Source organism: Tiliqua scincoides, chromosome 6 (assembly GCF_035046505.1).
Source record: "Tiliqua scincoides isolate rTilSci1 chromosome 6, rTilSci1.hap2, whole genome shotgun sequence".
NCBI classification, from domain to species: domain Eukaryota; kingdom Metazoa; phylum Chordata; class Lepidosauria; order Squamata; family Scincidae; genus Tiliqua; species Tiliqua scincoides.
Window position 1 is genome coordinate 5,097,501 of NC_089826.1, and position 27,967 is coordinate 5,125,467.

The 27,967-nt window shown below is 45.4% G+C and overlaps 1 protein-coding gene across 1 annotated transcript in view; it reads left to right on the forward strand.

Moving 5' to 3' along the window:
* CTNNA2 (catenin alpha 2) overlaps positions 1 to 27,967 on the forward strand; it is a 459,234-nt gene that overhangs the window by 288,349 nt on the left and 142,918 nt on the right. Inside the window, exon 7 of the mRNA XM_066632254.1 lies at positions 27,797 to 27,877. Coding sequence (XP_066488351.1) covers positions 27,797 to 27,877 — 81 coding nt within the window. The remainder of the gene's footprint in view (positions 1 to 27,796; positions 27,878 to 27,967) is intronic.

Consider the following 27,967-nt stretch of genomic DNA (forward strand, 5'->3'; position numbering starts at 1 on the left):
TGAACTTCTACAATGGTCAGCCATTATTTACCTTTCCTGATTGGGTCACTGCAGGGATCCTTAACTACAACCAGTCCAAGGTTACTAAAGTGCATGCCTGATTTCATCACCACGGAACAGTCTGATTCAGTACTAAATTATCCTAAAGGCTTTTCTGCAAGGAGGCCTGGGGGGATAAAAATACAAATACCTTTCACTGGGCTTGTAGAAGACAGTTTGTAAAGAATTGTTGCTAGGACTAGAATGAAGAAACAAACTTTCCAAGAACCAGGTATGTAGCATCTGTCATAAGCCCATAACCATCAGTTCTTGGCTGGGGACACGGACTTGAGAACACCTGGAAGGAGACACTTCTGTTTACACTAGAGCAAGACAACATAAGAAGAGCCCTGCTGGATCAGGCCAAAGGCCCATCTAGTCCAACTTCCTGTATCTCACCGTGGCCCACCAGATGCCAAGACAACAAGAGACCTGCATCCTGTTGCCCTCCCTTGCATCTGGCATTCTGAGGTAGCCCACTTCTAAAATCAGGAGGTTGCACATACCCATCATGGCTTGTAACCTGTGATGGAATTTTCCTTGAGAAATCCATCCAATCCCCTTTTAAACGGACAGTGTTAACCCTGGGCAATGTTATGCCCAGGGCTACAGCTAGAGACTGTGTCCCCTCCCCCAGGCTGGTGGAAGGCTGGGCACCGCCCCCCCTTCGCTTACCTGGGCAGTCAGGAGCCTCATGTGGCATCCTAGAGCGCTTGGAAAGCCATCTGAGTTTCTGATGGGCCCTTAAATTGTACTTCTAGAAAACCCTCTGGAAGCTCAGGCAGAGCTTGACGCTGCAGGATGCCTCGCATCTGGTGTCATGTGATCCCCTGGCTCTAACACCAAGGATGCCACTAAAGGCATCTATGCCAGACACCATCACCTGATCCTAAGGCAAGGAGTTCCACAGACTAATTCCACATTGGGTATAGAAATATTTTCTTTTGTCTGTTCTAAGTCTCCTGAGGCAGAGGCCAGGTGTAGGCAATCATACTTGACTCATTCAGTCCCGATGCCATAAACTGCTTGCCTGTTCAATGTTGGGTCTAAAAGGGCTCTTCATCCGGAACGCCTAGAATTCCATCACTGGGCTAGATTCAGACCCTGAGATTCCTGGTTCAGCCATTAGACTGTCTCCTTTGTGCCTAGCAGTGTGATCCTATGTACTCAACATACGTGTGATCCTATGCACGCCTTCCTGTGTTTGATGGGATTTACTCGCAGATTATATAGTCGGGTCCAGGCTATACAGTATAGCATTGTAGTGATAGGGAACTGGAATGATAGGGAACTGGAACTGCGTTGGTTAAGACTATGAGGGCCCAATCCTATCCAACTTTCCAGCACTGGTGCTGCTGCAATGCAGTCCTGTGGTAAGGGAGCAGACATTCTCTTTCCTTGAGGAGGCCTGAGCCCTGGCTACCCCCCCACCACCACCACCACAGGAGGCAGTGCCCACCCCATTGGTTTGGCTGCATTGGCGCTGGCAAGTTGCATAGACTTGGGCCCTTAGTTATGTACTTAGCACTATTCAAGTTCTGCTTGAAGCTGCTACCTTCAAGCAAACCCATATCCCTGAGTGTTGCAACTGTCATTCAAGGATGACACCACTCTATCTACCTTACAAAACTGTTGGAAAGTATTGCTGAAATGATGTTTGTGACATTCTCTGAACACATCAGTCATTCATTCATTCATTCATTCACATTTTTATACCAAAGCTCCAAGGAGCTCAGGGTGGTGTACATGGCTCCCTTTTGTCCCCACATCAAGCCTGTGAGATAGGCGAGACTGAGAGACAGTGTCTGGCGCAAGGTCACCCAGGGCACTTCATTGAGCCTGGATATTCCCCTGCAAAATTTGATTGTTTCCACAGAATCGTGGCCCATTTTAAATGCACACCTCTTCTCTTGTGCGCCATGGCATGCTGGCAAACAGGAAGATAGGGAGAAATGGTTTGATGAACGAAAGCGCATAAGGGCAGTAGATATTTCATCATGTAGCTTCTGTCTAAGCAAGTTACACAGTTGAATGCCTTAGATGACGAAAACATCTCAGTGTAAAACATGAATGAGTGGTAATATCTTAGGACGGAGCTGTATCATCATTCCTTATGAGTATGCATGTATGAATTTTACTAGTGCTGTTTGTGAGAGTGCATGTGGAAATTGCTGTCAACAAAAGAGATAGAACTGGAGTCAATGCCCTGATGGACACTTTTTCCTGCTCCCTTAAGAGCAAGAGCACATGTCTTTCTCCGGTCTCAGATGAGTCTGTCATTCGGACCCATAGAGGTTCCCAATTATCTCCTAAACCAGCCATTTTCAACCACTGTGCCATGGCACACTGGTGTGCCGCAAATGGTCCCAAGGTGTTCCACAGGAATTTGGGAGAGGGTCATTTATCAATAGAACCATTGGGGGATGTGAGTCCCCCCATTGACCGCACAGTGTGCCTTGTCAATTGCCAAAAAACTGATGGTGTGCCTTGACCATTTCAGTGCCTTGCCAGTGTGCCATGGGACGAAAAAGGTTGAAAATCACTGTCCTAAACATTAGCTCCCACTATGGAAATGTTAAGCAACCATTTGGGGCCATTATCTTGAAAGCTGCCTATGAAGAGAACAGTAAGCTAGAAGGAACTCCACCCCATTGAAACACACTCTCTCTCTCTCTCTCCCCCCCCCCCCCATTTGAATCAGTCAGTCCTGGAACCTTAGCATGAAACCTCTGGATATTTCCCCTCTTCTCAACTATCCCTGTGTTGATGTGCACTCTGCTTCAGTTAGCTCTGATGGAGCCTAGCTAGACATTTCTGCTCCTCTGCTGCTCCTAAACTTGCTTCAAAAATCTTCATTCTTGAGGATTTCCCAAATGAAACGTCACTGGTGGATTGTGACAGCAAAGGTCCCTTTTGGCAATTGTTGCCTTTGGCTTTTTTGGCTGCGTCTGTTTCCAGATACATGTGCAAATATCTGAGCGGGTGGGGGGAAGCCCAGAGAAGTACTGAATATATTTGATGTCAGAGTTGTCACCCCCCCCCCCCAAAACCAAACTCACCATTTGTTCATGGAAAGATGTTTTATAGGCAGCTGCAAACAGTAGCATAGCTAGATCTCTTTTGCAGGCAGTAGTGTAGCTAGAGGGGCATGCAAAGCACTAAGTTTTGCAGGTGCCTGAACGCACCATGCAATAATCCCTCCCCTCCCCTTTGGAGGCATTCCAGGTGGTGGGGGTTTTGCTCCCACTACCCAGAATGGCTCCAAGGGGAGGGGCTTCCTTCGCACCACAGTGAGGCACCCTGCAAAACTTAGTGGTTTGCACCTCCTCTAGTTACACTACTGGCTGCAAAAGAGATTTGCTGCCTGGGTACAGGCAAAGCTGAGGACAGTGCAAACGGGACATTGTGTGGAGGGGAGATCTTTGGGTTCTCCTTAAGCCATTTCTGCCCAAAGTTTCATATATGCAACAGGGATAAAATGCTTATAGCTGTGGGCCAGGCAAAAATGTGTTAAAATGTTGCTGAAAGATGAACATTTTTGAAAATATATTTAGGATCTTTAGAGCCCAATCCTATGCATGTCTACTCAGAAGTAAATCCCACTGTAGTCAATGGGGCTTACTCCCGGAAAGGATTGCTGCCTTAGAAGTGCAAGAAAAACATATCCTATAGAGCAGGGGTGCTCAAACTTTCAACTTTAGGGATGCTGGACCTTTAACAAGTGTATAGAAGAGAGAATTGCAGCAGGTGCAACTTGTCATCCCACAGATGACAAGCTGCACCTGCTGAAATTCTCTCTTCTATACACTTGTTAAAGGTCCAGCATCCCTAAAGTTGAAAGTTTGAGCACCCCTGCTATAGAGAGTGAACACACACAAATGTAGGTTTCATGGTGACATAAATGTGTATTAACCCTGGTCTGTGATGCACAAAATACTCGATTTGTGATGTTTCTCCACATGAGCAAAATTATTCTGTGTGTGTCTGTGTGAATAAGTGAGCAGAATGCGTGCTGTTTTTGAGTCAGCATTTTGCCAACGCTGCTATATAGTCTCTAAAGTGCTATTAAGGTAAAAGGCTCCAATTTGGTTAGGACACTTTCTGTCTTGAGGTGGTACTTAATGTAAAAGCAGCAAAATGTGAGTGCTCATGATTGAACATGCAGGAAAATGTGAAGAGAACCCGTTTAGCACTGCATACTTTGGTGCATTGCCTAATGTTTTGGGAGAGCTGTGAATGAGATTAAAAATCAGAATCTGAGCATAAAAACTGATTTGATGGCTTTGGGACTAGAAAGAAATAGAAAACAGTGCAAAGAAATGAGGGGAATAAAAAATGAAATTACAATTCTATGTAAATTCCTTCCTTCTATTTTGTTAGCACCAAGAGGTTTAACCCGCTTTGATTAATATGCTAACGTTCTGAATAGACTCTGAATTGGATTCTATTGGTCAGGAAGTCCCCATGGGTGAGGGACAATGACCCAGAATGTACATGAACAAGAAGATGTTTTAGAAATATATGTGGTCCCCCAACATGTGGAAACAAGGTAATAAAAGAAAAACTCACTATCATTTGGTATACTGGTGGTAAAATTATTCTGAATTAATTTCTCTGTATCTGCATCTTGGTGGCTGCCAAAGCACCCAAGGTAAATTCTTATATGCAGAAAAGGTAATTCTGCCCCCCAAGATGTTGCAGTAATCAACCTCACTTGGAAATAAAAACGAGAAATCTTGTGATATCCCCATAAGGATACCTTCTCATCTGCAAATATATGTTAGCTGGAAAAAGGAGACAATTTCTGGCCAAAGGCTTCAGTGCTCTAATTCCTGTTGCAATTTCATGTTTGGTCTTTTTACTTTTTTGTTTTAGAAAAGCACAAGCATTTTAATGTTATTTTAGCGCATGGACAAGCTATAATATTGCAGTTAGTCTGACTTTATGTTGTCCTTATGCCTCTGTTTTCAAAACATCTACCCAAAACTTCAACTTTGGGGGCCTTAGAAAATCACTTAGTAGTGATGCTTTGTGGTTGTTACTACCGCTTATTTTCCAAAGTCTTTGGGATACTCAACTCTTTTACAGTCTGAAAACCACTTGCAGGTATTTGTTGCCATTGCACATGTGTACATTAAGCAAAGTTGAAAGCCTTGAGACAGGAACTGGACAGCCACTGTATTCTGGCATTGTATCTTCAGTTTTGAAAAATGATTATATTCTTCACTCTCTGTGGATGTCAAGAAATATAATTGGTGATCACATAAGCGTAATCTCCCACTGAGCTTCATACAAGGAAACTGGCAAAAAAAAAAAAAGTATTCTTTTAAATGCAAATACTGATTTTGTTCTCTAAATTCTCCTCTGAAAAGCCTTACTGCTAAATGCAGTGGTATGTTTTTACTTTTTAACAAGCTCTGTCTGCATACCCAGCGAAAGAGATAGTGATGGAGACTGGGAGGAACATGAGAGAAAAATTGATTGGGATACAGTAACTGTGTGGGGGGGGGCACTAGCTTCAGAGCTTCAACTGATACTTGCAGAGGTGAGATGGGAGGCAGGAGGGGATCTCTTTGAAAATTTGTTTGCAGTGGCAGCTAACACTTCAAATCTTTGATCAGCGTTGCTAAAAAAAGCAAACGACCCTCTTCAGATGTTTGCAAGCGGAATCAAGACAGGCACAGACTTGCTTTCCATGACTTGAACTTTTGTGAGCAATAGGTTTGAACAGAAAGAGCCTACCATTGCTTCCCTAGAAGCATCCGCTCCGTCTTCTCAACCCCCACTGCTTTGGGGCAAGCAGAACAGAGAGGTGGCAGTGCCCATTGCAGCAGGTACTTTGCATTTGGGCCTCTGTTGATGGATCATAAAAGGCTCAAGTCCTTACCAACATTCTGCTTGGAAATGTTTGCTAGCAAATGCTTGGAGATGCCCGTGCATCCCTACAGTCAACACACAAATCCACCACCTTTCACTGATCTTGTGTGCTTTGTGGTTGTTCTCTTGTTGGAACTCAGCTTAATGGCTAGGTAGGTCTATTGTGAATGCTGTATTGCTGCATCCTGAGTACACTTCTGTACTGCAGCGAGTCATGGACTCTTCGCTCACAACAGGAGAGGAAACTGAACGCTTTCCACATGCGCTGCCTCCGACGCATCCTCGGCATCACCTGGCAGGGCAAAGTTCCAAACAACACAGTCCTGGAACGAGCTGGAATCCCTAGCATGTATGCACTACTGAAGTAGAGACGCCTGCGTTGGCTCGGTCATGGTGTGAGAATGGAAGATGGCCGGATCCCAAAGGATCTCCTCTATGGAGAACTCGTGCAAGGAAAGCGCCCTACAGGTAGACCACAGCTGCGATACAAGGACATCTGCAAGAGGGATCTGAAGGCCTTAGGAGTGGACCTCAACAGGTGGGAAACCCTGGCCTCTGAGCGGCCCGCTTGGAGGCAAGCTGTGCAGCATGGCCTTTCCCAGTTTGAAGAGACACTTGGCCAACAGTCTGAAGCAAGGAGGCAAAGAAGGAAGGCCCATAGCCAGGGAGACAGACCAGGGACAGACTGCACTTGCTCCCGGTGTGGAAGGGACTGTCACTCCCGGATTGGCCTTTTCAGCCACACTAGACGCTGTTCCAGAACCACCATTCAGAGCGCGATACCAGAGTCTTTTGAGACTGAAGGTTGGCAACAACATTGCTGACATGTCCCCCTGAAAATGGGGCTGTGAACATCCTGTGAAATCATTGCCAAGCAGGCAAAAGCCCACCTCCCCCCCCTTTGGGGGGGGTCTATAATACGTTTCAATTAAAATGCCACTTTCTCTGTAAAGAAATGGAACCCAGTGACTTTAAACCATGGCACAGGCTTTAAAATGCAAGGATAAAGCTTCACTTTCATGGTAACCCAGTCAATCAAGAGAAATTTAAGCACTTTTCACAATATTATGTTGTTAAGAAGTACACATTTCAGGTAGATGTCACTGAGTGAGTTTCTCTCCCCCCCACAACCAACAAAATGACGGACTAGAGTGGCATCCCCAGTGAAAGATGAGCCCCAGGACAAGGTAGTGTGACAAAGAGCTTCCCAGAGCAAAGTCCTCTTTGCCAAATGTCATTCTGTTCTCAGAAATGTACGCTTTTGACATCGGAAACAAATAGCAATGACATGCAAAATGGAGAAACTGCCGTGGAGAGCTATTTATCATTTTATATGGTCCTGGGTTTTGTCAAATGGCAAGAACGGTGCTGCTCTGAGGATGGGATCGCTTTTGTGATAAGGTGCTTTTAAAAGCTTCTTTTATTTTACTTCTGGGGAAAGAAAACACTAACCAAGGTTGATGCCTTTCTCCCTCCACTTGTATTGTGCCATTCATTGATCATCTAAGTTTTACATTTTTTTAATACAAAAATAATACTGAAATTGGGGTTGTTGCTTGCAGTGCCAGATAACATTCCATTCCATGAAGCTGTTTCTTAGTCTAAAAGGGCCTCTTTTTGTGTCTCCCATGGAGCCCTGGTTTGCTGATGCACGGGCAGGTGACAGAGCAAGGTGGCTGTCAACAATTACATCATGGCTTAGGGAGCCTGCAGCTGCTATATCTTCAGCAGGGGCAAGCACTCGGGCACTGCAAGAAAGGAGGGAGAAGGGCAGAGAGAAAAGGAGGAGAGGAGAAAGGAGGTGAGAGAGGTGGAAGCAAGGCCCCAACCCCATACTCATGGCTCCACAAAGGTTTCTAACAAGTGGGTTTATACAAAGAGTGTCTTTGAGAACGTGCAGAGAGTTTTTCCTTTTCACCCAGCAAGTGTAGCTTGCTGTCACCTCCCCTTAAGGAGAAGTGCACACAGTCCTTGGTACATCTCTTTGTAGAAATTGAACATTGTTCCCAAAGCAAATGATCATATGTAAGTAGGCAACGCAAAATCCGCCTCCATGTGTGCACACCGAACAAACATACAGCTCTGCATCTCTTCTGCAATAGGTTGCAATCCTTACCTACAGCAGCTCAGGACAAACTCTGTTGTTGCTTCGCCCTCTCCTCACCCTGAATCAGCTTTGTGAGGAAGATGTGGAGACAGAGCAAGCGGTAGACCAGCTTCGGGTGTGTTCTGGGAGGAGAGCAGAGCCTGGGGAAGGGGCTGGCAAGAGGCTTTGCACAGGGTAACCAGATACAGTGGAGGACAGAATGCCTGAACCTTTAACCCAGGGATATAAAACTCGTTTCATACCGAGGGCCGAATACCATTCATGATGCCTGCTGAGGGCCAAAGTGATGTGATTAGGCAGGAAGTGATGTCATTAAACAGGTCATAATCAAAAATAAGCTCTTTTTCTCATTTTGGAGCTCATTTAGAAGCTTTGCAGAGACCTTCTGGAGGCTGCAGAGACATGGAGTGGGGCTAGCAACCATTACAGACACCTTTAAAATGGCCGACGGAAGCTTCCGCTGGTCGTTTTAAAGGGGTTTGTGGTGATTGCAGGTACCGTTCAGAAGGTCCCTGCAGCCTCTGGAAGGTCTCTGCAGCATTCAGAGATATTTTGGCACTCCCTGCTGCGCTCTGCTGGCTTTGTGAGCATTTCTGCTGGATTCTTCTGATCGCAGGGAAGAAACTTCTTCCCTCCCTAAGGGACCACTTGTATCTAACCCTACTGATCCCATAGGATCGATGGTTCCTTATCTGCGAATTCACTATCCACTACGGTTTCCAGGAACCTAACTCTAGCCTAGTGGATAACAAGAACTGACTGTGTACGACATCTCCTAATGGTATCAGCTGCTATTGTTTTATCTACAAGATGTTTTTATGGGTTTGATATTGTTTGATATTGACTGCTGTATTCCTTAAACCTTCTTGAAATTGTTTGAAAGGCAGGATATAAATCCCCTATAAAATATATTTGTCATTTGGGCAAGTCCATGATGCTTCCCAGCTAGTATGGTTGTTGCAATTGTTTTGAAATAACAGACTAGTTTCCAGTTTAAGCACAGTGGCCCCTGCCTTTGAAATGTTTGGCAAAGACTGTAAACAGGACCATAGGAAGGAGCAGAGGGGCTATAATATCAGACATTGATTTCTGCTGAATTTCATGGGAGGCTTTTTTGGCCCAAAATGAAATGGGGTGGATTTGTGAAATGCAGTTTATATTCTGGTACACAAACAGCAAAAAGAATCTGTCACTTAACTCCATGGTAGCAAAATGGCTGTCATTATGATGGATGAGGGATGGAGGAAGTCGTAGAATCTCAGCAGAATATAGGTACCTCTGTGTGAAGTCTATTCACAGTTTTTTTGGGGGGCGACTTAAAGGACCTGGAGTGGGTCCAATGGACATAATCTCACTACTCAGTCCATAAGTTGATACCTCCCCCACACATGGTGTCATTGTGTCCCCACAAACAGATGTCAGAGATGGGCTGAGCCATATAATTTGCTTCTAGCACTGTATATCCCGAAGTAGAGCATTTGGGGACAGAATTCATTTTGAAAGATCCTGCTTGTTCTACAAAACATATTCAATTCATTTATGTCCTTTGCGGCAGCAATTAATAAATTTCTTGTTTTTACTCCCTTTGAAATTATGTTTCTCTGGACTCAGGTTTGCCTCTAGGAAGAAGCAATGCCCAGAACATGGCTAAAAATAACCACTGAGATATTCAGTGGCATTCCCTTAGATCAGAGGTGGGCAAAATTTCACCTTTGGGGACCCTGGACCTTTCCGCTGCACCTACTGAAATTCCCTCTTCTGTGCAATTGTTAAAGATCCAGGATCCCTAAAGTTGAAAGTTTGAAAGATTATGAAAGGTTAGTTGGGCAAGTTAGTTGAAACATTTCTGTTTGTCTAACAATGTAACTGTGGTAGTTGTTGCTTTGCATTGTGAATCATGTCCAGCCAATGGTGGTAGTGCAGTGTTCCAAGTGTGGTATTGTGCAATACAGTGGGTTGCGGCCTTTCACAAACTCTGCAGCACAAATATTCATTTGCAGCTACAGAACAAACCTTATGACATGTCAGGGCTCTAACATCACAGCTTACCTCTATTTGTTTATTCTGGAAATTGCGGTTCCGGGGGGATGTTGCATCTCTTACAGGGAATCGTAACCCACCGTTAGCATCACTCAGGGCGCAAAGGTTTAATTTTTGACATTTCTACCATCCTTCCAATCTGTGTCAGGATAGTAGCTGCAAATATCCCCCCTCCCCAGTCTTATCTGTGATTCTAAGTTGCTTTTGTTTAGTCTGTTTAAGAGGATGCAAAAATGGTTGGCAACCTTCAGTCTCAAAAGACCATGACAGAAGCCTACAGCACCCAGTATTCCCAGGCGGTCTCCCATCCAAGTACTAACCAGGCCTGACCCTGCTTAGCTTCCGAGATCAGGCAAGATTAGGCATCTGCAGGGTAACAAAGATACCAGAAGAAGAAGAAGAAGAAGAAGAAAGGGTGGATTAATTGTTAGGGTCTCCAGTGAAACAGTGTCCTTTCTGGTTCTTGGAACAAGTCAGCCACACGGTTCTCCACAGGCAGAGGAGACCAGATGCCCAGGCAAATCAGTCACTTCAGGGTCTGTGCATCGTACTGAGATATATATCTGGGCACATCCTGCCAAACATGTTTCTATATTTGAAAATCAAGGTAGAACTGAAAACTCCTGTTATGCTCAGAGGTGGGGGATAGAGAAGTGAGGGCAAATGGCTATCAGCCATGAAACTAATCGCTAATCATAAGCTATGCCTGAAATTGCAGTAGTAATAATATATAATCATAGGATGTCCATCCATGAGTTGGGGTGATGATTAACCCTGGCTAACTGGGCAGAGAGGTACCTTTTAAAGAGCTGACACTCTGTTGTTTAGCAGGGGGGAGCTTGCAGAGGGACCGTGGAGCAAATCACAGAGAAACAGTATTTATATATATATATATCTTTATATATATATATATATATTTGTATTTTTTTCCTCTCTGCTCTAGAACCCAAGAGATCACCAAAGGCTGCCTCTTTGAGCACTTCTCCCAAACTATTCATTTTGCACAAAGCAGATTCTAAACAGGCATAAAGGGCAAGGTTATCACCTGAATTCTCTCCCCCCCCCCCTTCACCCAAATGAAAATAACAGAGAGAAAGCAACTAAAACAGAAAGGGGCTGCCATTTTTGTTTTCTACTTTGGTAGTGCTTTCAGGTTCCCTCCTGCCTCTTTAAATTTGCTGGTTAAGCTTGAATGGAGGATTGTAGAAATGGAGAGATTTTCTTGTGAAATGTGATTGGAATATTCTGTTCCTTTTGTGCCAAATGACAGTTAAGGACGTGTCAAAAAATCATCTTCGAAGCAAGCATGTGAGCTTTCATTAGTACACAGGTGAAAATGTTCCTTTTTAGTGGCACTGGCTAAATTCTGCCCCCCTTGGAGCATGCCCCAACCCCCCTCCTCATCCGTCTCCTTGCCTGCCCGGCTGTTTCATTGGAACAGCCCTAAAGTCCATGAACGCTCACCCATCCTGTATAAAGAAGTGGCTGGACGAGCACGGCAAGGACAGTGGAGGAATCCTGTTTTCCCAGAAGGGAGCAAAGAGACCAAGATTGCTGCAGCCTCCAACTGCTTCTTTCTCCAGCACTGCCACCGCAATGGCTTGTCACTGCTGCTCAAACCCCATCATCCTTGCTCCTACAGAGGAAGAGGAGGCTAAGAATGCTGGATGACGTTTCTGGGTGGGCAGCAGACTGGGGCAGGTGGTTGGCAAATCACCCTTCACCAGTTCACCACCTCCTCCAGGCTGCCACTCAAAGTGACTACTTCACCCTACTCCATGGGTGGGCCAACCCTGACTAATGCCCTGTAATTGTGTTTTGCTTTCCACTAATTGAACTGACAAGCAACTTGAGTGGCTATCACTTAGAACATTGATCTGAGGAGGGGGCAGGAATAGATTGTCAGGTTACTCCCTCCAATCTGGTATGCAGTATCCAAGACCTGTTGAGGCAACTCAATCGTTCCTATAACAGTGGGGAGCCAATAATATGTCTCTCCCGTCTGTCACACATTTGATTTCTTCTCCCTGGACATGCTTTATTTCCAACTTTGTTCATCTTAGGGGCAGGGTGCTGGAGGGGTATTCTTTGGCTCAGAGAGCAGAGCTAATGATACCTTCAACTTCTTAGCCAGCCAGCCATTAATTTAATGTGATGAGTGGAAGTTGCACTCTGTGCAGTTAATCCTCCTGCAGATCATTTGTGGTGTTGGTGGGGTTTCTCTTGGACAGCCAGCTGGGCAAGAGGCTGGTTGATGGGCATGCATGTTGCTGCTGCTCTCACAAAATTGGACATATCACAAGCTTGATGTCATGTAGGCATAAAGCTGCTACTTCTGCGTCTGTGAGTGTGTGTGTGAGAGAGAGTGACAGTAATAATAATAATAATAATAATAATAATAATAATAATAATAATAATAATAACTTTATTTTTACCCCACCTCTCTCCCCGAAGGGACTCAAGGCGGCTTACAACAGATTAAAAACATAATTTAAAACAAATAAAAACATATTAACACATATCATAAAAAACATTCAGAATAAAAAAAAATTATGCAGCAGCAAGTCATAAAAGAATCAGGCCTGTAAAAAATATAAAAAGATGTTAAAAAGGCCGAGAACTCAGAAGGCTTGTTTAAAAAGAAGAAGAAGAAGAAGAAGAAGAAGAAGAAGAAGAAGAAGACGAAGACGAAGACGAAGAAGAAGAAGAAGAAGAAGAAGAAACGTTATGTATATCCCACCCTTCCCCCTAAAGGGGCCCAGGGTGGCTAACAACATATATAAAACACAGTTAAAAACATAAATTAAAACAAATAGCAGATACAAACATTAAAAACACATTAACAGAGACCTTAAAAAAACAGTAGTCAGATTAAAAGACAGAATAAAAAGAGTACAAAAGAGCAAGTTACAGAGGAATCAGGCCTGTAAAAACTACAAAATGTGTAAAAAATGTTTAAAAGGCCAAAGAATCAGAAGGCTTGTGTAAACAGCAGTATCTTCAGGCCTCGCCAGAAACTCTCAAGAGAGGGAGCCATTCTCAAGTCAAGGGGAAGGGAGTTCCATAATGTTGGTGCCACTACCGAGAAGGCCCTATTTCTTGCAGACCTCCTTGGGTGGCGGCACTTGTAAAATGGCCTTCTCTGATGACCTGAAGAGAACGGTCTTCAGGCCTCACCAAAAGGTCTCAAGAGAGGGAGCCATTCTTAAGTCAAGGGGAAGGGAGTTCCATAGCGTACGAGTAAGAGTTTAAAATAATCCTAGTAACTATGTCTTTTGTTTAAAAACAAACAAGTAGCCAGGCATCTAAACTCTCCAAGAGACAGGCCTTTACTGGTAGGTTTAGTACAGACATAACCTAATTATCCACAAATTATTTTATCTCAACCCAATGAGAAGGGCCCTTTAAATTAATGGAAAAATGTCCCTTCACAAAGCCTCGCTTACCATTGTAATGCAGGAGAGTGGCAGCAGGCAGGCAATCAATCAGTCAAACTCTCTCCAGGGGCTTAGAATAGCTTCGTTTCAGTTCACTCCAAGGCAAGCAACCCCTCCCTTCCCCCTGGAGCGTGTGATTTTTGGCATCCGTGGGGGTTCTGGGAAGCTATATAATGCTAACAATGGAAAGGACCAGAACAATCAAACAGCAACATGGTGTCCAGGGCAAAGTGGTCCAAAAAACAACATAAGGAGAGCCTTGCTAGATCAGTCCAAGGGTCCATCTAGTCCAGGTTCCTGTATCCCATAGTGGTCTGCCAGTTACCTCTGGAAGCACACAAGACAACAAGCTACCTCCTTCCTGGTGTCACTCCCTTGTTTGTGACTACTTCTAAAACCTAGAGCCTGCCAACAGTCATCATGAAATATTCTGTCTCCTCATAGATGAAAGTTGATGCAGAAGAGGATAGATTGATGCCTCGCCTACCTCTTCATTTGTTTCTCTTTTCTTCCTCCTATGAGAAATGAATATTAGGCTGTATTATACTAATTTTTACTAATACAAACTGGCAGAATAGGCAGCGAAATGGCAGATGCGTTTCAATGTAAGTAAGTGTAAAGTCATGCACATTGGGGTAAAAACTCAAAACTTCACATATAGGCTGATGGGTTCTGAGCTGTCTGTGACAGATCAGGAGAGAGATCTTGGGGTGGTGGTGGACAGCTCGATGAAAGTGTTGACTCAGTGTGCGGCGGCAGCGAAGAAGGCCAATTCTACGCTTGGGATCATTAGGAAAGGTATTGAGAACAAAACGGCTAATATTATAATGCCGTTGTACAAATTGATGGTAAGGCCACACCTGGAGTATTGCGTCCAGTTCTGGTCACCGCATCTCAAAAAAGACATAGTGGAAATGGAAAAGGTGCAAAAGAGAGCGCCTAAGATGATTACTGGGCTGGGGCACCTTCCTTATGAGGAAAGGCTACGGCGTTTGGGCCTCTTCAGCCTAGAAAAGAGGCGCCTGAGGGGGGACATGATTGAGACATACAAAATTATGCAGCGGGTGGACAGAGTGGATAGAGAGATGCTCTTTACACTCTCACATAACACCAGAACCAGGGGACATCCACTAAAATTGAGTGTTGGGAGAGTTAGAACAGACAAAAGAAAATATTTCTTTACTCAGCGTGTGGTTGGTCTGTGGAACTCCTTGCCACAGGATGTGGTGATGGCATCTGGCCTGGACGCCTTTAAAAGGGGATTGGACAAGTTTCTGGAAGAAAAATCCATTATGGGGTACAAGCCATGATGTGCATGTGCAACCTCCTGATTTTAGAAATGGGCTATGTCAGAATGCCAGATGCAAGGGAGGGCACCAGGATGCAGGTCTCTTGTTATCTGGTGTGCTGCTTGGGGCATTTGGTGGGCCGCTGTGAGATACAGGAAGCTGGACTAGATGGGCCTATGGCCTGATCCAGTGGGGCTGTTCTTATGTTCTTAATTTTAAAAGATATATTTGACTGTAGATGTTCCATTTTATGGGGAGATCCAGTTGCATTCATTAAACTGGCAGGACTAAGCCTTGAATGGGAGATACCTCAGGAGCAGTTAGGTTCTGCAGTTATTATTACAGATAATTAAGTAGGTGGTTCTCTTCCCTTTGAGCCATCACTATGCCTGATAGTTAATCCTGTTTCATCAATATAACAACAGCAACCCTAGCAAGTAACTCCACTTGAAAACCCGTTATCTGAACTACAGTTACCCAGAACTCTCATTATTCAAATTCAGTGTGTCTCCCATGTGAGTACAATTCTATTAATAGCACGAGTTTCTAATTATTAGATTGGATAGAGAAGACATGTATCTATTGTTGCAGCCTGACAGATATACTATACTATATAGTGGTTTAGCCTGCTGAATTCTTATTAGTGAGGGATACCTATGATGGCTGGTAAGGACGCAGGTGTGTTGGTGGACAACATTAGGGAACAGGTAGAAGGGGGGAGGCGTGGCATATAATCCGATCTGTTGTAGATAATACGCTCTTGGAGGCCAGGTCACCTACAGCTGAATTGATTGGTTTCCCATACTATTTAGCATAATGTTTACATTTACAGTTGCTTGTCTGTTCATCTCAGTATGTGAACTGTCCTGTTCCCTTGCAAACTGGGACCCAGCATTCCTTCCCCCTCTGCAACATCACACCTCAAGATAGTAGCTTGCATGGAATAATGGTCACTGTAAGGACCAGCAGAGAAAAGGAACAGGTCTAAAATTGTCTTTGGAACTGATGTGTCCCCCAAGGACTCAAATAAGAGGTGGAGCAGTAATTTCTGTTTTTTTTGTAACAAGTGATATGAAATTCTTAAGCAGATTATAAAGCCCGGGGAAGGAGCCCAGCTTCCTAATCTAAGAAAAGTACTTTCCCCATTTTTGTGGCTCAGCCTACTTTAGTCCAATTGGCTTTTCCACCGTTCATTCTGCTTTACAAATACCTATGGCTGCATATGTGTTTTTTTTTCCCTCCAGCTAGCAGTGCTAGTAGTACTGTAGAGGTGTATGTAAATCTCCTCCCAGCACACTATATACTTTTTTTAATCTTCTAATACACTTGCAACTTTTCCTTTGATCTCAAAGATATTAAACATGGCAGCCTCGATACATGTTTGTTCGACCCCATTTTCTGTGCTTGTTGCACCTTGACATAAGTTTGTCGTCATGTGTGTCATTTGTTTACAAATCAAGCTAGAGGCATGCTAGTGATGTCACTTCCTGCTAATTACTAGTTGTAAGACATATGCAGCCTAAGTCAGAGCTCCTGCTTTCTGTATGTAACCTTTAAATGCACAATATTTGAGACCAGGAAGTAGAGCACTAAAATGAAAGTTTTAGATGTTGATTTAGATTGCAATCTGCAGCTGGCAGGCAGTGGGGCCTTAAATTAAGAGTTCCTTGTCGGTGCGATGGTGGATGCTAATTAAGAAATTAGCTCCTTTAGATGAAATGTTTGTTGCCAACTGAATAAAGACATCTGCTGATTTTCTTTTGAAAGGCCAGTCGCTTGATTTTTGCTGCTTTTAAACTTTTTAAGTGGACAGTTAACTAATTAGGAGACGTTCATTTGTTTTTTAAAACCTGATCAAAAGGCTGACACATATTCCTGGTGGGAAAGTGCTAAGGTCCAAGATTTTTTTGTTTTCTTTTTCACAGCAAGTCTAGATTTTGTACAGTTCCTCCAGTCATGTTGCTGATGCAGGATTTTCTTCTATTCACATACTGTATATAACAGAGGCGTCAAACTCATTTTGTGCAACAGGTCGAATAGCATTCATGATACCAAGAGCCCAGAAGTGATGTCATTAAGCAGGAAGTGATGTCATGAAGCAAGTCATGACCAGAAATAAGCACTTTTTTCACACTAGGAACTCATTGGCTGCAAATGACAGAAGAGAAAATATGCAAATCTTGACACTATTTTCAAGGGAGAGCCCAATTATCAAAAGGGCTGCCCTTTGGAAAGAGACATCTCAGTACTGTTTAACAACTGAGTGCAGCTGTTGGTGATGTTGTGAAAGCCCACGGGCTGGATAAATGTCACATATGGCCCATGGTTCTTATGTTTGACACCCCTGTTATATAGTATATGGACTTGTGACAGTTCTCAGGTATGAGGCTTTTTTCAAAGCTGCTACCTGATGGAGCCTTTTGCATGGGAAGCCTATGCTGTGCCATTAAACTATCAGTGAGTGAGTGTCTCTCTCTCTCTCTCTCTCTCTCTCTCTCTCTCTCTCTCACACACACACACACACACACACACACACACACACATCAGTAGGAAGGCTACTGGAAAGAGGAAGTACTATGGCATTTTTTGCCAGGTCCTGGAAAACATTTGGAGTTACTAGAATTGTCCTGGCCATTATACAGGCAGCTGCTGCCTTTATAACCCTTAATACATGGAAACGTGTGTGTGTTGAATTTTCCTAAAACGCATATGTACAACTAAAAAGTAAGATAAAATTCCAAAGAATATGTTTTAATCATTTATTTCAAAATAATTGTTTCAGAGCCCAGTGCTGAGGTCCGCAGCATGGCTCCATACCACAGACCACAGCCAGTACGGCACATTTGCGGGGCTCACTGCTGGGCTCGCGTGCGGCGGCGGCCCGGGTTCCGTGACTCAGCAGTCACCCAGACTTCCAGGCTGCGGAACGGGAGCCGGGAGCGTGGCTGGGGGCATGGGGGAGACGTTCTGGGGAGGGGGGAGGCTGGCAGGAGGTGTGTTGGGGGGCGAGCGGAGGTGTGTCGGGGGGAGGGAGAGAGGCGTATCCGCGAAGCTGAGTTTCGCAGGATCCCAGGTGCTCGTGCAGGGCTGCACGAGCGCTAAAGAGAGTAGCTCCATTGCAGGGCTGCTTCCCTTACTCGGGGGAAGGAGATGAACGTTCCCCGTTCTGCAGGAGGGGCAGGATCCGGCGGGAGCCCTGCACGGAGCCGCTGAGCCTGGGAGCTCCGGGCAGCTCAGGATTGGGCTGTCAGTACGTGGCAAATACATGTTTCATGTAAGCCGCTATTGTACTAAATCCATTCTTACAGTAGGTCTCATTGATCCTTCTCTGCTGTTTTCAGAGTCTTAATCAACCATTCCTTACTTGTTAGAATGCGCTTTTCTTTTGCAATAAACATTCAAATGCGCGTGGCCACCTGTTTTAATCACATACGAATCAGCTTCTAAGTGAGAGCATTTGGAAACTATGTTTAAGTTATTCTCGAGGTGATGCACCAACTGCTTGAGTTCTACACACCTCCTCCATTGTTGGCATCCTTCAGTCTCGAAAGACTATGGTGTCACGCTCTGAATGGTGGTTCTGGAACAGTGTCCTCTCCAGAGCGCGAAGCCTGGGTAAAGTAGGTATGGAGGATAGGCTGTTTCCCATGCAGCAAATCCCCCCTCTCCACGTCGCTGAAATGGTCCAATGGAAAGGCAGAGGCCAATACAGTTGGTTCCAGCGGCGTCGCAGGAGTTGCCAGAACGTAACTGTGTTCAGCCATGAACTGCCTCAGGGACTCTGGCTCCGGATTTTGCCTCGAGGTTGACTCCTGAAGCCTTTTCCATAACTGGATGTAGCCACAAGGCAGTGGAGGTTTGGGATCAGAGTTTTCCTTCTCTCAGATGAGCTGCCTTCCCAGGCTGACGAGTCCCATCTACCCGGTGGCTGTTTAGTCACCTCTTACGACAAGTACAGCCAAACTGAGGGCCTATTCTTATCCCCAGCCCCCAGGGGTAGCCAGGAATTGATGGCAGCTGAGTGTATATCACAGGTGTGCTCAAGCTGGACACACAGGTGCCCGGGACTTGTTGATATGCGGTGCTGGTGTGAAGTACTCTTCAAGGGTCAGGTGCAGGTGCTTTGGTTTGTTGGTAACCCACTGGTGACATCCTTCCACCACCACGTCCATCACCAGCAAATCTCAGTGCACAGAGTTATGAATTTAAATAGTTTGCAGGAGATACAAGTTAGTATTCAGCATGTTCACCCACAAAGGTGGGCAAAAAAAAAAGCCCGAAGCAAAATTTCCTTGAGTGAGGGGAATGTATTTTTATGCACAGGAAGAAGTGGGAGGACAGGCTTTCTGTAACTGGGGAAACAGATGAGAAGCAAGCTGGCAGGACCCTTTCTGAAATCATCCCTGGAGTGTGAGAAATCATGCCTGAAGTTGCTTCTGATTCTTGTTTAATTTCTCCCAACGGAGGCATTTTTTCGGGTGTCTCAGGCATCCATTAACAAATATGTCCTTCCCCAAACTGTCCACTTTTCCTTGATTGTGTCACTTGTTCCATATCCAAGGGGTGTGTGTGTGTAATTTCTATATATAAACAGAACTTAGATCATATATATATATATGATTGTGTCACTTGTTCCATATCCAAGTTTGTGTATGTGTGTGTGTGATTTTTCTGACGTCTCATGGTAATTTCTAATATTCAGTAGGAGGATGAGTCTACCTTCTCATTAAAAAAAACACGATATGCCTTTGTGAAATTAGAGACACCTATTTTTTTCTCCCCCTTTGGATATAATAAAGTGGGGTGTTTTTAATTTTCTTTCTGTTCGGAACAATGCATCTTTTCTTTAAAAAACGAGGACTGCTTTTAGCCCTTTAGAATGTGTATCAGTCTAACAACGAACTCCTGTCCTGAGACGGCCCAGAGCCTGCAGTGGCCCCAGAAGGATAGCCAGGGCAAGGCTGGAGCCATTGGAAGCATTGGGTTAGCGACAGCAATGGGGAGGTGTTGCTGTCGCTGCCCCAAATGGCTCCAACAGTGAGGGGGAGGGGCCCCTTACACAGCATGTTTTGGCACCTGCCATATTTGCCATGCTGCCACGCTACTGTCCTGCCCTCAGCCACACTACTGAGTAGCTCTGATGCAGAATCCATTGCATTCTACAGACTGGCTGGGGAACAGGCAGTGATGGAAAGCTAAGTAAAAATTGTTCTGAATTGTTTCTGAGTGGAGTTGTCCCAGACTTCCCAGGCTATATGGCTTCCCAAACGATATGTCCCAGACTATATGGCTTACACATATAGCATATATGCCCTGGTTGCTAGCTTTGTACAGGATGATGATCAGCCATTGCAACCTCTGCAGTTTCTTCTTCTGGGGATATGGGCTAAGGCTCCAATCCTATCCGCACTTACCTGGGAGTAAACCCCATTGACTTTTGAGTAGACAAGCATAGGATTGGGTTCTAAAATAGTTATATACTACTCCAGTGATTCTCAAACTTTCAGCACTGGGACCCACTTTTTAGAATGAGAATCTGTTGGGACCCACTGGAAGTGATGTCATCAAGCAGGAAAATTTTTAACAATCCTAGGCTGCAGTCCTACTCACACTTACTCAAGAGTCAGTCCCATTGAATGGCATTGTTAAAAGCATATGCAGAGCAGTCTGTTCAAAGTGCAGGTCTGTCACTTTCCCCCAAATGCAGTCACCTGCCTTGGGAGCATCAAGTCTGATATATTAGAAATAAAATACACATTGAAATGAATGGGGACCACGTGGAAATGGCCGATGACCAACCTAGTGAGTCCCCACCCACAGTTTGAGAAACACTGTACTACTCCATTCAACCACTCTTCCAGGTTTAACAAATGCAGAAAATTGTATTGTTTACTAGACCACGTAGTCCTCATCCATCTCTGAGTCATGTGGGAGGTGGAGAGGACCAAAACTGCGATAAACTTGTTAAGGTGAGCTGAGAGGAGGAGGCTTGTCGGGGCTGATCATATAATAATCTCTTCTGAAGAAATGAAATGGCGATTTCTGCCAATTGTGCCTGTGACTGGTTTTTATTTTCCCTCCTATTGCTTGCCAGTCATGAGATGTTAAAGACCATTTCTTTAAAAGAACGATGATGTTTTCCAGCAGGAAGGAAATATTGGGGGGGGGGGGGGTGTAATCTATGCCTTAATAAAAGAGTGTGATATTGGAGTTCTGAATGAACTGTGAATAATGGAGTAATCTTCCTAGCTGATGATATGGAAGGGAGCTGGGGGGGCGGGGAGAGAGAAGGAATGTATGTTAAGGCACTGTTGCTGCTGGATCAATAGATAATCTGTCCAGCTGCCTCTTGCTGGATAAATTGCTGGGTAAATAGCACTGGGATGTTTTGGACATACAATGTGTAATAATATGTTAGTAGATGAAGCTGCTGGAGTGGTTTTAGCTTTCTCTTTTATATCAGCTGCAAAGACTCCGGGGGAAGCACTTCAGTGGTAAAAGACTATGGCATTCCCCCAACATGCCCTTGCTGTGCTGCTGGGGGAAGCAGCAGCCCCTTCTGTACTATATGTGGAACCCTAATATGTAGCTAGCCGTACTTCTGCAGATGGTGCTTTTGAAAAGGAAAAGATGAATGTCTTTTAAGCCCCGTAATCAGAAAAGGACTTCATCTTGGCCTTGTCCTTGGTGAGATAATGGCACTTCTGTCCCTCCTGGTGTCCGGTTAACATTTAACCCATCATGGTGGCCAATTTGCATGTTTTCTAGCACAAGCACCATACAGGTAAATTACCCCTTATGTGGACACCTGAAATATGGACTGTTCAGAAATCCAGACATTTTTGTCCAAGACTTAAACAAAAAAAAGCACTAGAAGGTCTTGCGCTCATTCCCACACCCAGACCAGGTACAGGCTGTAAGTTCTGTTTTCTGCTCTGTAGTGTATGTAGTGTGCACTGTAGTGTACAGACATTGTTGAAAAACGTCACAAAGAGGCCAGCAGACACCCATGTTTTGCCGATGACAAATTTAGGATACTGCGTCCTGGAACTGTGGTTCTTTCTCTCTGAGGATGTTCTGGAATAAGGTGTGTTCAAATGAGATACCTGCCCAGCATATCATCCCAAGAAACTAGGGCCTTTGTGGTGGATAACATAAGGGGAAGCTAAACAGATATGGAGAGAAATACATGAAAGAGGAATATAAATGAGCGTTAACTAAATTAGAGCTCAGTCCTTCTTCCTTGTTACTGGTGGAGCCATGCCATAAAGTCAGGCAATGTATCCAGCAGTAGGGAACTGGGCAGCTTTGATGGGTAAAGGAGACTTAAATCCACTTCCCCCTCTGTAAACCTCTCGCTCTGCAGTGGATCTTCTTGGACCTGTGCCAGCTCTTTAGCTATCAGTCATGAGGTGTTACGATTTCTTTAAAAGAATGATGATGTTTTCCAGGAGGAAGGAAATATTAGGAATCTTTAGCTGGCATAATTTTGAGAAGAAAAAGGAGGTGGGGAGGCTGTGTAAAAGGAGAATAGTTGCTGGCATCCTTCAGTCTCAGAAGACTATGGTATCGCACTCTGAATGGTGGTTCTGGAACAGAGTGTCCTCTCCAGTGTGCGAAGCCTGGGTAAAGTAGGTATGGAGGATAGGCTGTTACCCATGCAGCAAATCCCCCCTCTCCACGTCGCTGAAATGGTCCAATGGAAAGGCAGAGGCCAATACGGTTGGTTCCAGCGGCGTTGCAGGAGTTGCCAGAACGTGACTGTGTTCAGCCATGAACTGCCTCAGGGACTCCGGCTCCGGATTTTGCCTCGAGGTTGACTCCTGAAGCCTTTTCCATAACTGGATGTAGCCACAAGGCAGTGGAGGTTTGGGATCAGAGTTTTCCTTCTCTCAGATGAGCTGCCTTCCCAGGCTAACGAGTCCCATCTACCCGGTGGCTGTTTAGTCGCCTCTTAGGACAAGTACAGCCAAACTGAGGGCCTATTCTTATCCCCAGCCCCCAGGGGAAACAAATAAATATGTAGCGTCACTCATTAAATGTCCTTTAGGGATTCCACTCCAAATCACTACAGTGTGATTTTGATGCAACACTATTTAAATTCTAAGATAAACCAAGTAAACTTTAATAAACACATATATTTTCACAGCCTGCGACAGTGCAAACCTTTGTCAGGGCTCCCCGCAGCAGTGAAAGTGGAGTGATCGCGATCCACTTCTGCTTTAGCGGAGGCGGGGCGCAATCGTTCTGCTTTTACATTCGCTGCTGCAGGGAGCTCTAACAAAGGTTCGCACCGGGCTCCCCGCACCCTGGGGAGGCTGTGGGAGGCTTGGGTAAGAGCTCCCAAGCCCCTGCAGCCCCCTCAGCGGCACGATCCTGGGGATCGCGCTGCTGCCTTCCATCCACCCTCGCTGCCTCCCCCCAGCCCAGCAAGAACTTACAGTGGCTCAAACTCTCCTGGAGAGTTTGAAAACCGCTGACCTATGGAAACCATTGCTGGGGAAAAGCAGCACTGTTATATCTGTGCTTATAACCCAGGAATCTCGTTCTCACACCCTGATGACATCAGGCGATAAATTATTTAGATCCCTATCCTGAGCTCGGCGTGCTGGCTCACCACTGGTTCTATCCCAGCACTGACTGGCGCTGGGCTAGCGCCAGGTGAGCACTAGGGCTCCGCTGCTCAGCGGTCACGTGGAGAGGTATGTGGAGGCATGCGGGGAGGCATGCCGGGGGGAGGGAGTGGGGTGGGGGGGAGGCGGGACCGGTGGCACGTGTTGTCAATCATGTTCACAGATACTCAGGAGGAGAGTAGGCCAGCGCACAAACAGGAAGGCAGCACAGGGGGTGAGAGAGGGCAGTTGGAGGGAAGGGCAGAGGTGGGGATTGGGCATTTTGGGGTGGGAGATGATGTGGGGGCGGTTCAGGCCTGGGAGGGGGATGGGATTGGCTGCGGCCAATCGCTGGCCCAACCAGCTGGCCCAGCCAGCATTACACGGGCCACTCGGATTTGCACCCATGAAATCGCAGGCACAGATCCAGGTAGCCCCATAGGGCTGCCTCGGGCGTTTCTTGGAGTAAGGGGAATAAGATTCCCTTACTCGGAGTTGTGCCCCAGCATGCACCTACCTTGTGCTAGATACAGCACAGGCCCATCACCTTTTAAAAAAACACACAGACACAATATCCTGCAAGCTTAATTTTCCACTTTGTTTTTTGCTGTTGTTTTTTAATTGAACTTCTTTCATCTGTCTGTCTGTCTGTCTGTCTGTCTGTCTGTCTGTCTGTCTGTCTACACACACACATACACAAGAAGTGCAAGAGAGAGAGAGGTCAGTCTCCCCTTATCCTGAACCTAGTGACTTCCAGAGTGAACCTTGGTACTGTCATAAAGAAGATTTTCCTTCTGTCCTCAAACTGTTTTGCTGCTTATTATCATGTCTAACATCCCTGCTGCCTGGCAGGATGGAGATTGGATGCTCTTAATATGTGCTTTATAGTTAGGCATATTGCCAGGATTTATTATTTTTATTTTTATTTTTAATAAGAGCAAAGGTTACAGTACAGGGATATAATCCATTAGCACAAAACTTTGATGCGATCTACTGAGTCACCTTAATCTCCCCTCTTCATCCTTTTATGACTTGTTTTAAAGTAATCTGCTGCACTCAGCAACTATCCCTTTAACAATATAGCTGAAAAACTTAATATAGAAAAGACCTCAGCATTTATGATGAACCAGAAGCAACCACAATGGACACAGAGGGCAGAGTCTATTAGGGCATTTCGTACAGAAAGTACACGTAAACAAAAATGTCTCTGTGCCGAGATAACAGTAACAAGAGATCCAAGCACAAATATCAGACAGTTCAAAATGTGGGGTTTGATGAGGTGGGAAGAAGGTCTGACCTAGAGGGACTAGCATCGGTGATACTGACAACCTTGGAAATTTAACCCACAGACAGGGTGTAGAGGGAGAGTATCTTGGAACTGAGAACAGAAACTTTGGGAACCCCCAAATGGGAACCCCAAATAAACAGGGGGAGTCAGAAGAAGAGTTACCCCCAGTGAAAACACTGTATAACAAACCTCACCAGGTAGGAGAAAACCTGCTGAGAAATCTTGGATTGGATGGAATCAAGTAGGTTGGTTGGTTGGTTGGCAACCTTCAGTCTCAAAAGACTATGGTATAAGCCTACAGCACCCGGTATTCCTAGGCGGTCTCCCATCCAAGTACTAACCAGGCCTGACCCTGCTTAGCTTCCGAGATCATGGTATAAGCCTACGGCACCAGGTACTCCCAGGCGGTCTCCCATCCAAGTACTAACCAGGCCTGACCCTGCTTAGCTTCCGAGATCATGGTATAAGCCTACAGCACCCGGTATTCCCAGGCGGTCTCCCATCCAAGTGCTAACCAGGCCTGACCCTGCTTAGCTTCCGAGATCATGGTATAAGCTTACAGCACCCGGTATTCCCAGGCGGTCTCCCATCCAAGTGCTAACCAGGCCTGACCCTGCTTAGCTTCCGAGATCATGGTATAAGCCTACAGCACCCGTTATTCCCAGGCGGTCTCCCATCCAAGTACTAACCAGGCCTGACCCTGCTTAGCTTCCGAGATCATGGTATAAGCCTACAGCACCCGGTATTCCCAGGCGGTCTCCCATCCAAGTACTAACCAGGCCTGACCCTGCTTAGCTTCCGAGATCATGGTATAAGCTTACAGCACCCGGTATTCCTAGGCGGTCTCCCATCCAAGTCCTAACCAGGCCTGACCCTGCTTAGCTTCCGAGATCATGGTATAAGCCTACAGCACCCGGTATTCCCAGGCGGTCTCCCATCCAAGTCCTAACCAGGCCTGACCCTGCTTAGCTTCCGAGATCATGGTATAAGCTTACAGCACCTGGTATTCCCAGGCGGTCTCCCATCCAAGTCCTAACCAGGCCTGACCCTGCTTAGCTTCCGAGATCATGGTATAAGCCTACGGCACCAGGTACTCCCAGGCGGTCTCCCATCCAAGTACTAACCAGGCCTGACCCTGCTTAGCTTCCGAGATCATGGTATAAGCCTACAGCACCCGGTATTCCCAGGTGGTCTCCCATCCAAGTACTAACCAGGCCTGACCCTGCTTAGCTTCCAAGATCACACAAGTAGGACAGAACAACTAACAGCATCAAAGGCCACAAATAAATCACAGACCACAAATTTAGGTAGATGGTATTTATTTAAAACATTGTATACTATCCTACTGAAGGGACTATTGAATTGCCTAGCACTAGCAGCATATGCTGAAACCATATCATAAGAGCAGTGTCAAACAATATGAAAGTTGACCTATCAAGCAATCAAAGGAGATACAAATAATGAAGCATAAACAAAGATATAGCCATAATCAGAGCTAAAAATAAAGGAGACAGGGAGTAAATCAAAATCAGTACAGAACCAGATGGGGGGAAAAATAGGTTTTTGTTGCCTTCCTAAGGACTGGCAAGGTCTCTTTTGGAAGGAGTTCTGCACTCTGGGCACTCCTCAGAAGAAGCACCCATCCCATGCCCCCGCATGCCTCCTTTGGTGGTGTGAGACATGGAGCAGGGTCTCTAATGACAGTACGTGGGGTGGTTTGCGCAGAGGCTGGTGGGCACCTTCCAATATTCAGGTCCCACACCAATAAAACTGGTTTAGTAGATCTTTACCCGCTATTCATATGAACCTCAAGGCAACTTGCAATATTAAGAATTTGAAACAATAAGAATAGTGAAACACTAAATCAGTCCGTCAATTCCATGATACTAAAGTGTCTGTCTGTCTGTCTGTCTAAAGATTTATATTCCACCTTTTCCTATGCGTAAGCAAATGCCCAGGGCAGCATTTAAGTAGTCACCAATTAAAAACAAATGAACCACAGAGGCTCAAAAGCAGTATTGGAAGGAGATGGTCTTCTTTCAAAAGAAGAGGGCCATCAACTTACTTTTTAAAAATGACTATCTGTTGTTGGCAACCTTCAGTCTCAAAAGACTCTGGTATCGCGCTCTGAATGGTGGTTCTGGAACAGCGTCTAGTGTGGCTGAAAAGGCCAATTCGGGAGTGACAATCCCTTCCACACCGGGAGCAAGTGCAGTCTGTCCCTGGTCTGTCTCCCTGGCTATGGGCCTTCCTTCTTTGCCTCAGACTGTTGGCCAAGTGACTCTTCCAACTGGGAAAGGCCATGCTGCACAGCCTGCCTCCAAGCGGGCCGCTCAGAGGCCAGAGTTTCCCACTTGTTGAGGTCCACTCCTAAGGCTTTCAGATCCCTCTTGCAGATGTCCTTGTATCGCAGCTGTGGTCTAGGCCCCCTTGATTTGTCTAGGAAGGGAGACCCTGAAAGGCCCCATCCTTGATACCTGTCCAACAAAGCTCGTGGTGGGCCAGAGAAGCTATGCCTCAGCCCTTTCAGTAAGCCAGTCCCCAGCCATAAAAAGCCTTCAGAGGACAATCCCAATTATTTTACGTATTGTTTTTTTAATTTTGATTTGGTAATGAGAAGGGCATCATCCATTTTAGGAAGGCAGCTTTCAGGGGAGTGAAAGATGGATTGCAGTCTGCCAAGAAAAGCGTTGGAAGGCCGATTTGCAATGGATTGCACCCAGATCACTCCCGAGCATGGTGAAGCTGGGAAATGGCTGGGAAATGCTAGCAGGCACATGAACAAGGGGAACCATTCGTTAGTGTTTTAATCTCTCTCCTCCCTGGTTTGTATTTGCTTTGACCCAGAATCCCACACGTGTTCTGAAGCATGTACAGAGCTCCTCAGCACATGACCTTCTCTTTTCATGGGCTTGAAGGCAACAGATCTCCACAGATTAAAGCAGTGCCCCACAGGGATCTCCTCTCATTGCATCTGTGAGTGAGCCCTGGAGTGTCGGCAGCTCAATCGGAGCACTGACGTATGCATATTTAGTGCTTATTATGTGCTGGTTGTTGTTTTTTTTTTTTCTTTCCTAATTATCTTTTTGTTTGTTATCTTTTAACAGACTGGAAGGAAGGAGAAAGGAGACCCGCTGAACATAGCGATCGACAAGATGACCAAGAAAACAAGAGATCTGCGAAGACAGGTAATTGGTGTTCTTTGCTGAGCTTGTTAGTTTTAAGGAAGCCTTCGGAGGCGGGCGTGTGGCTGGCTGGCTGCTGAGCCCCATAATAGA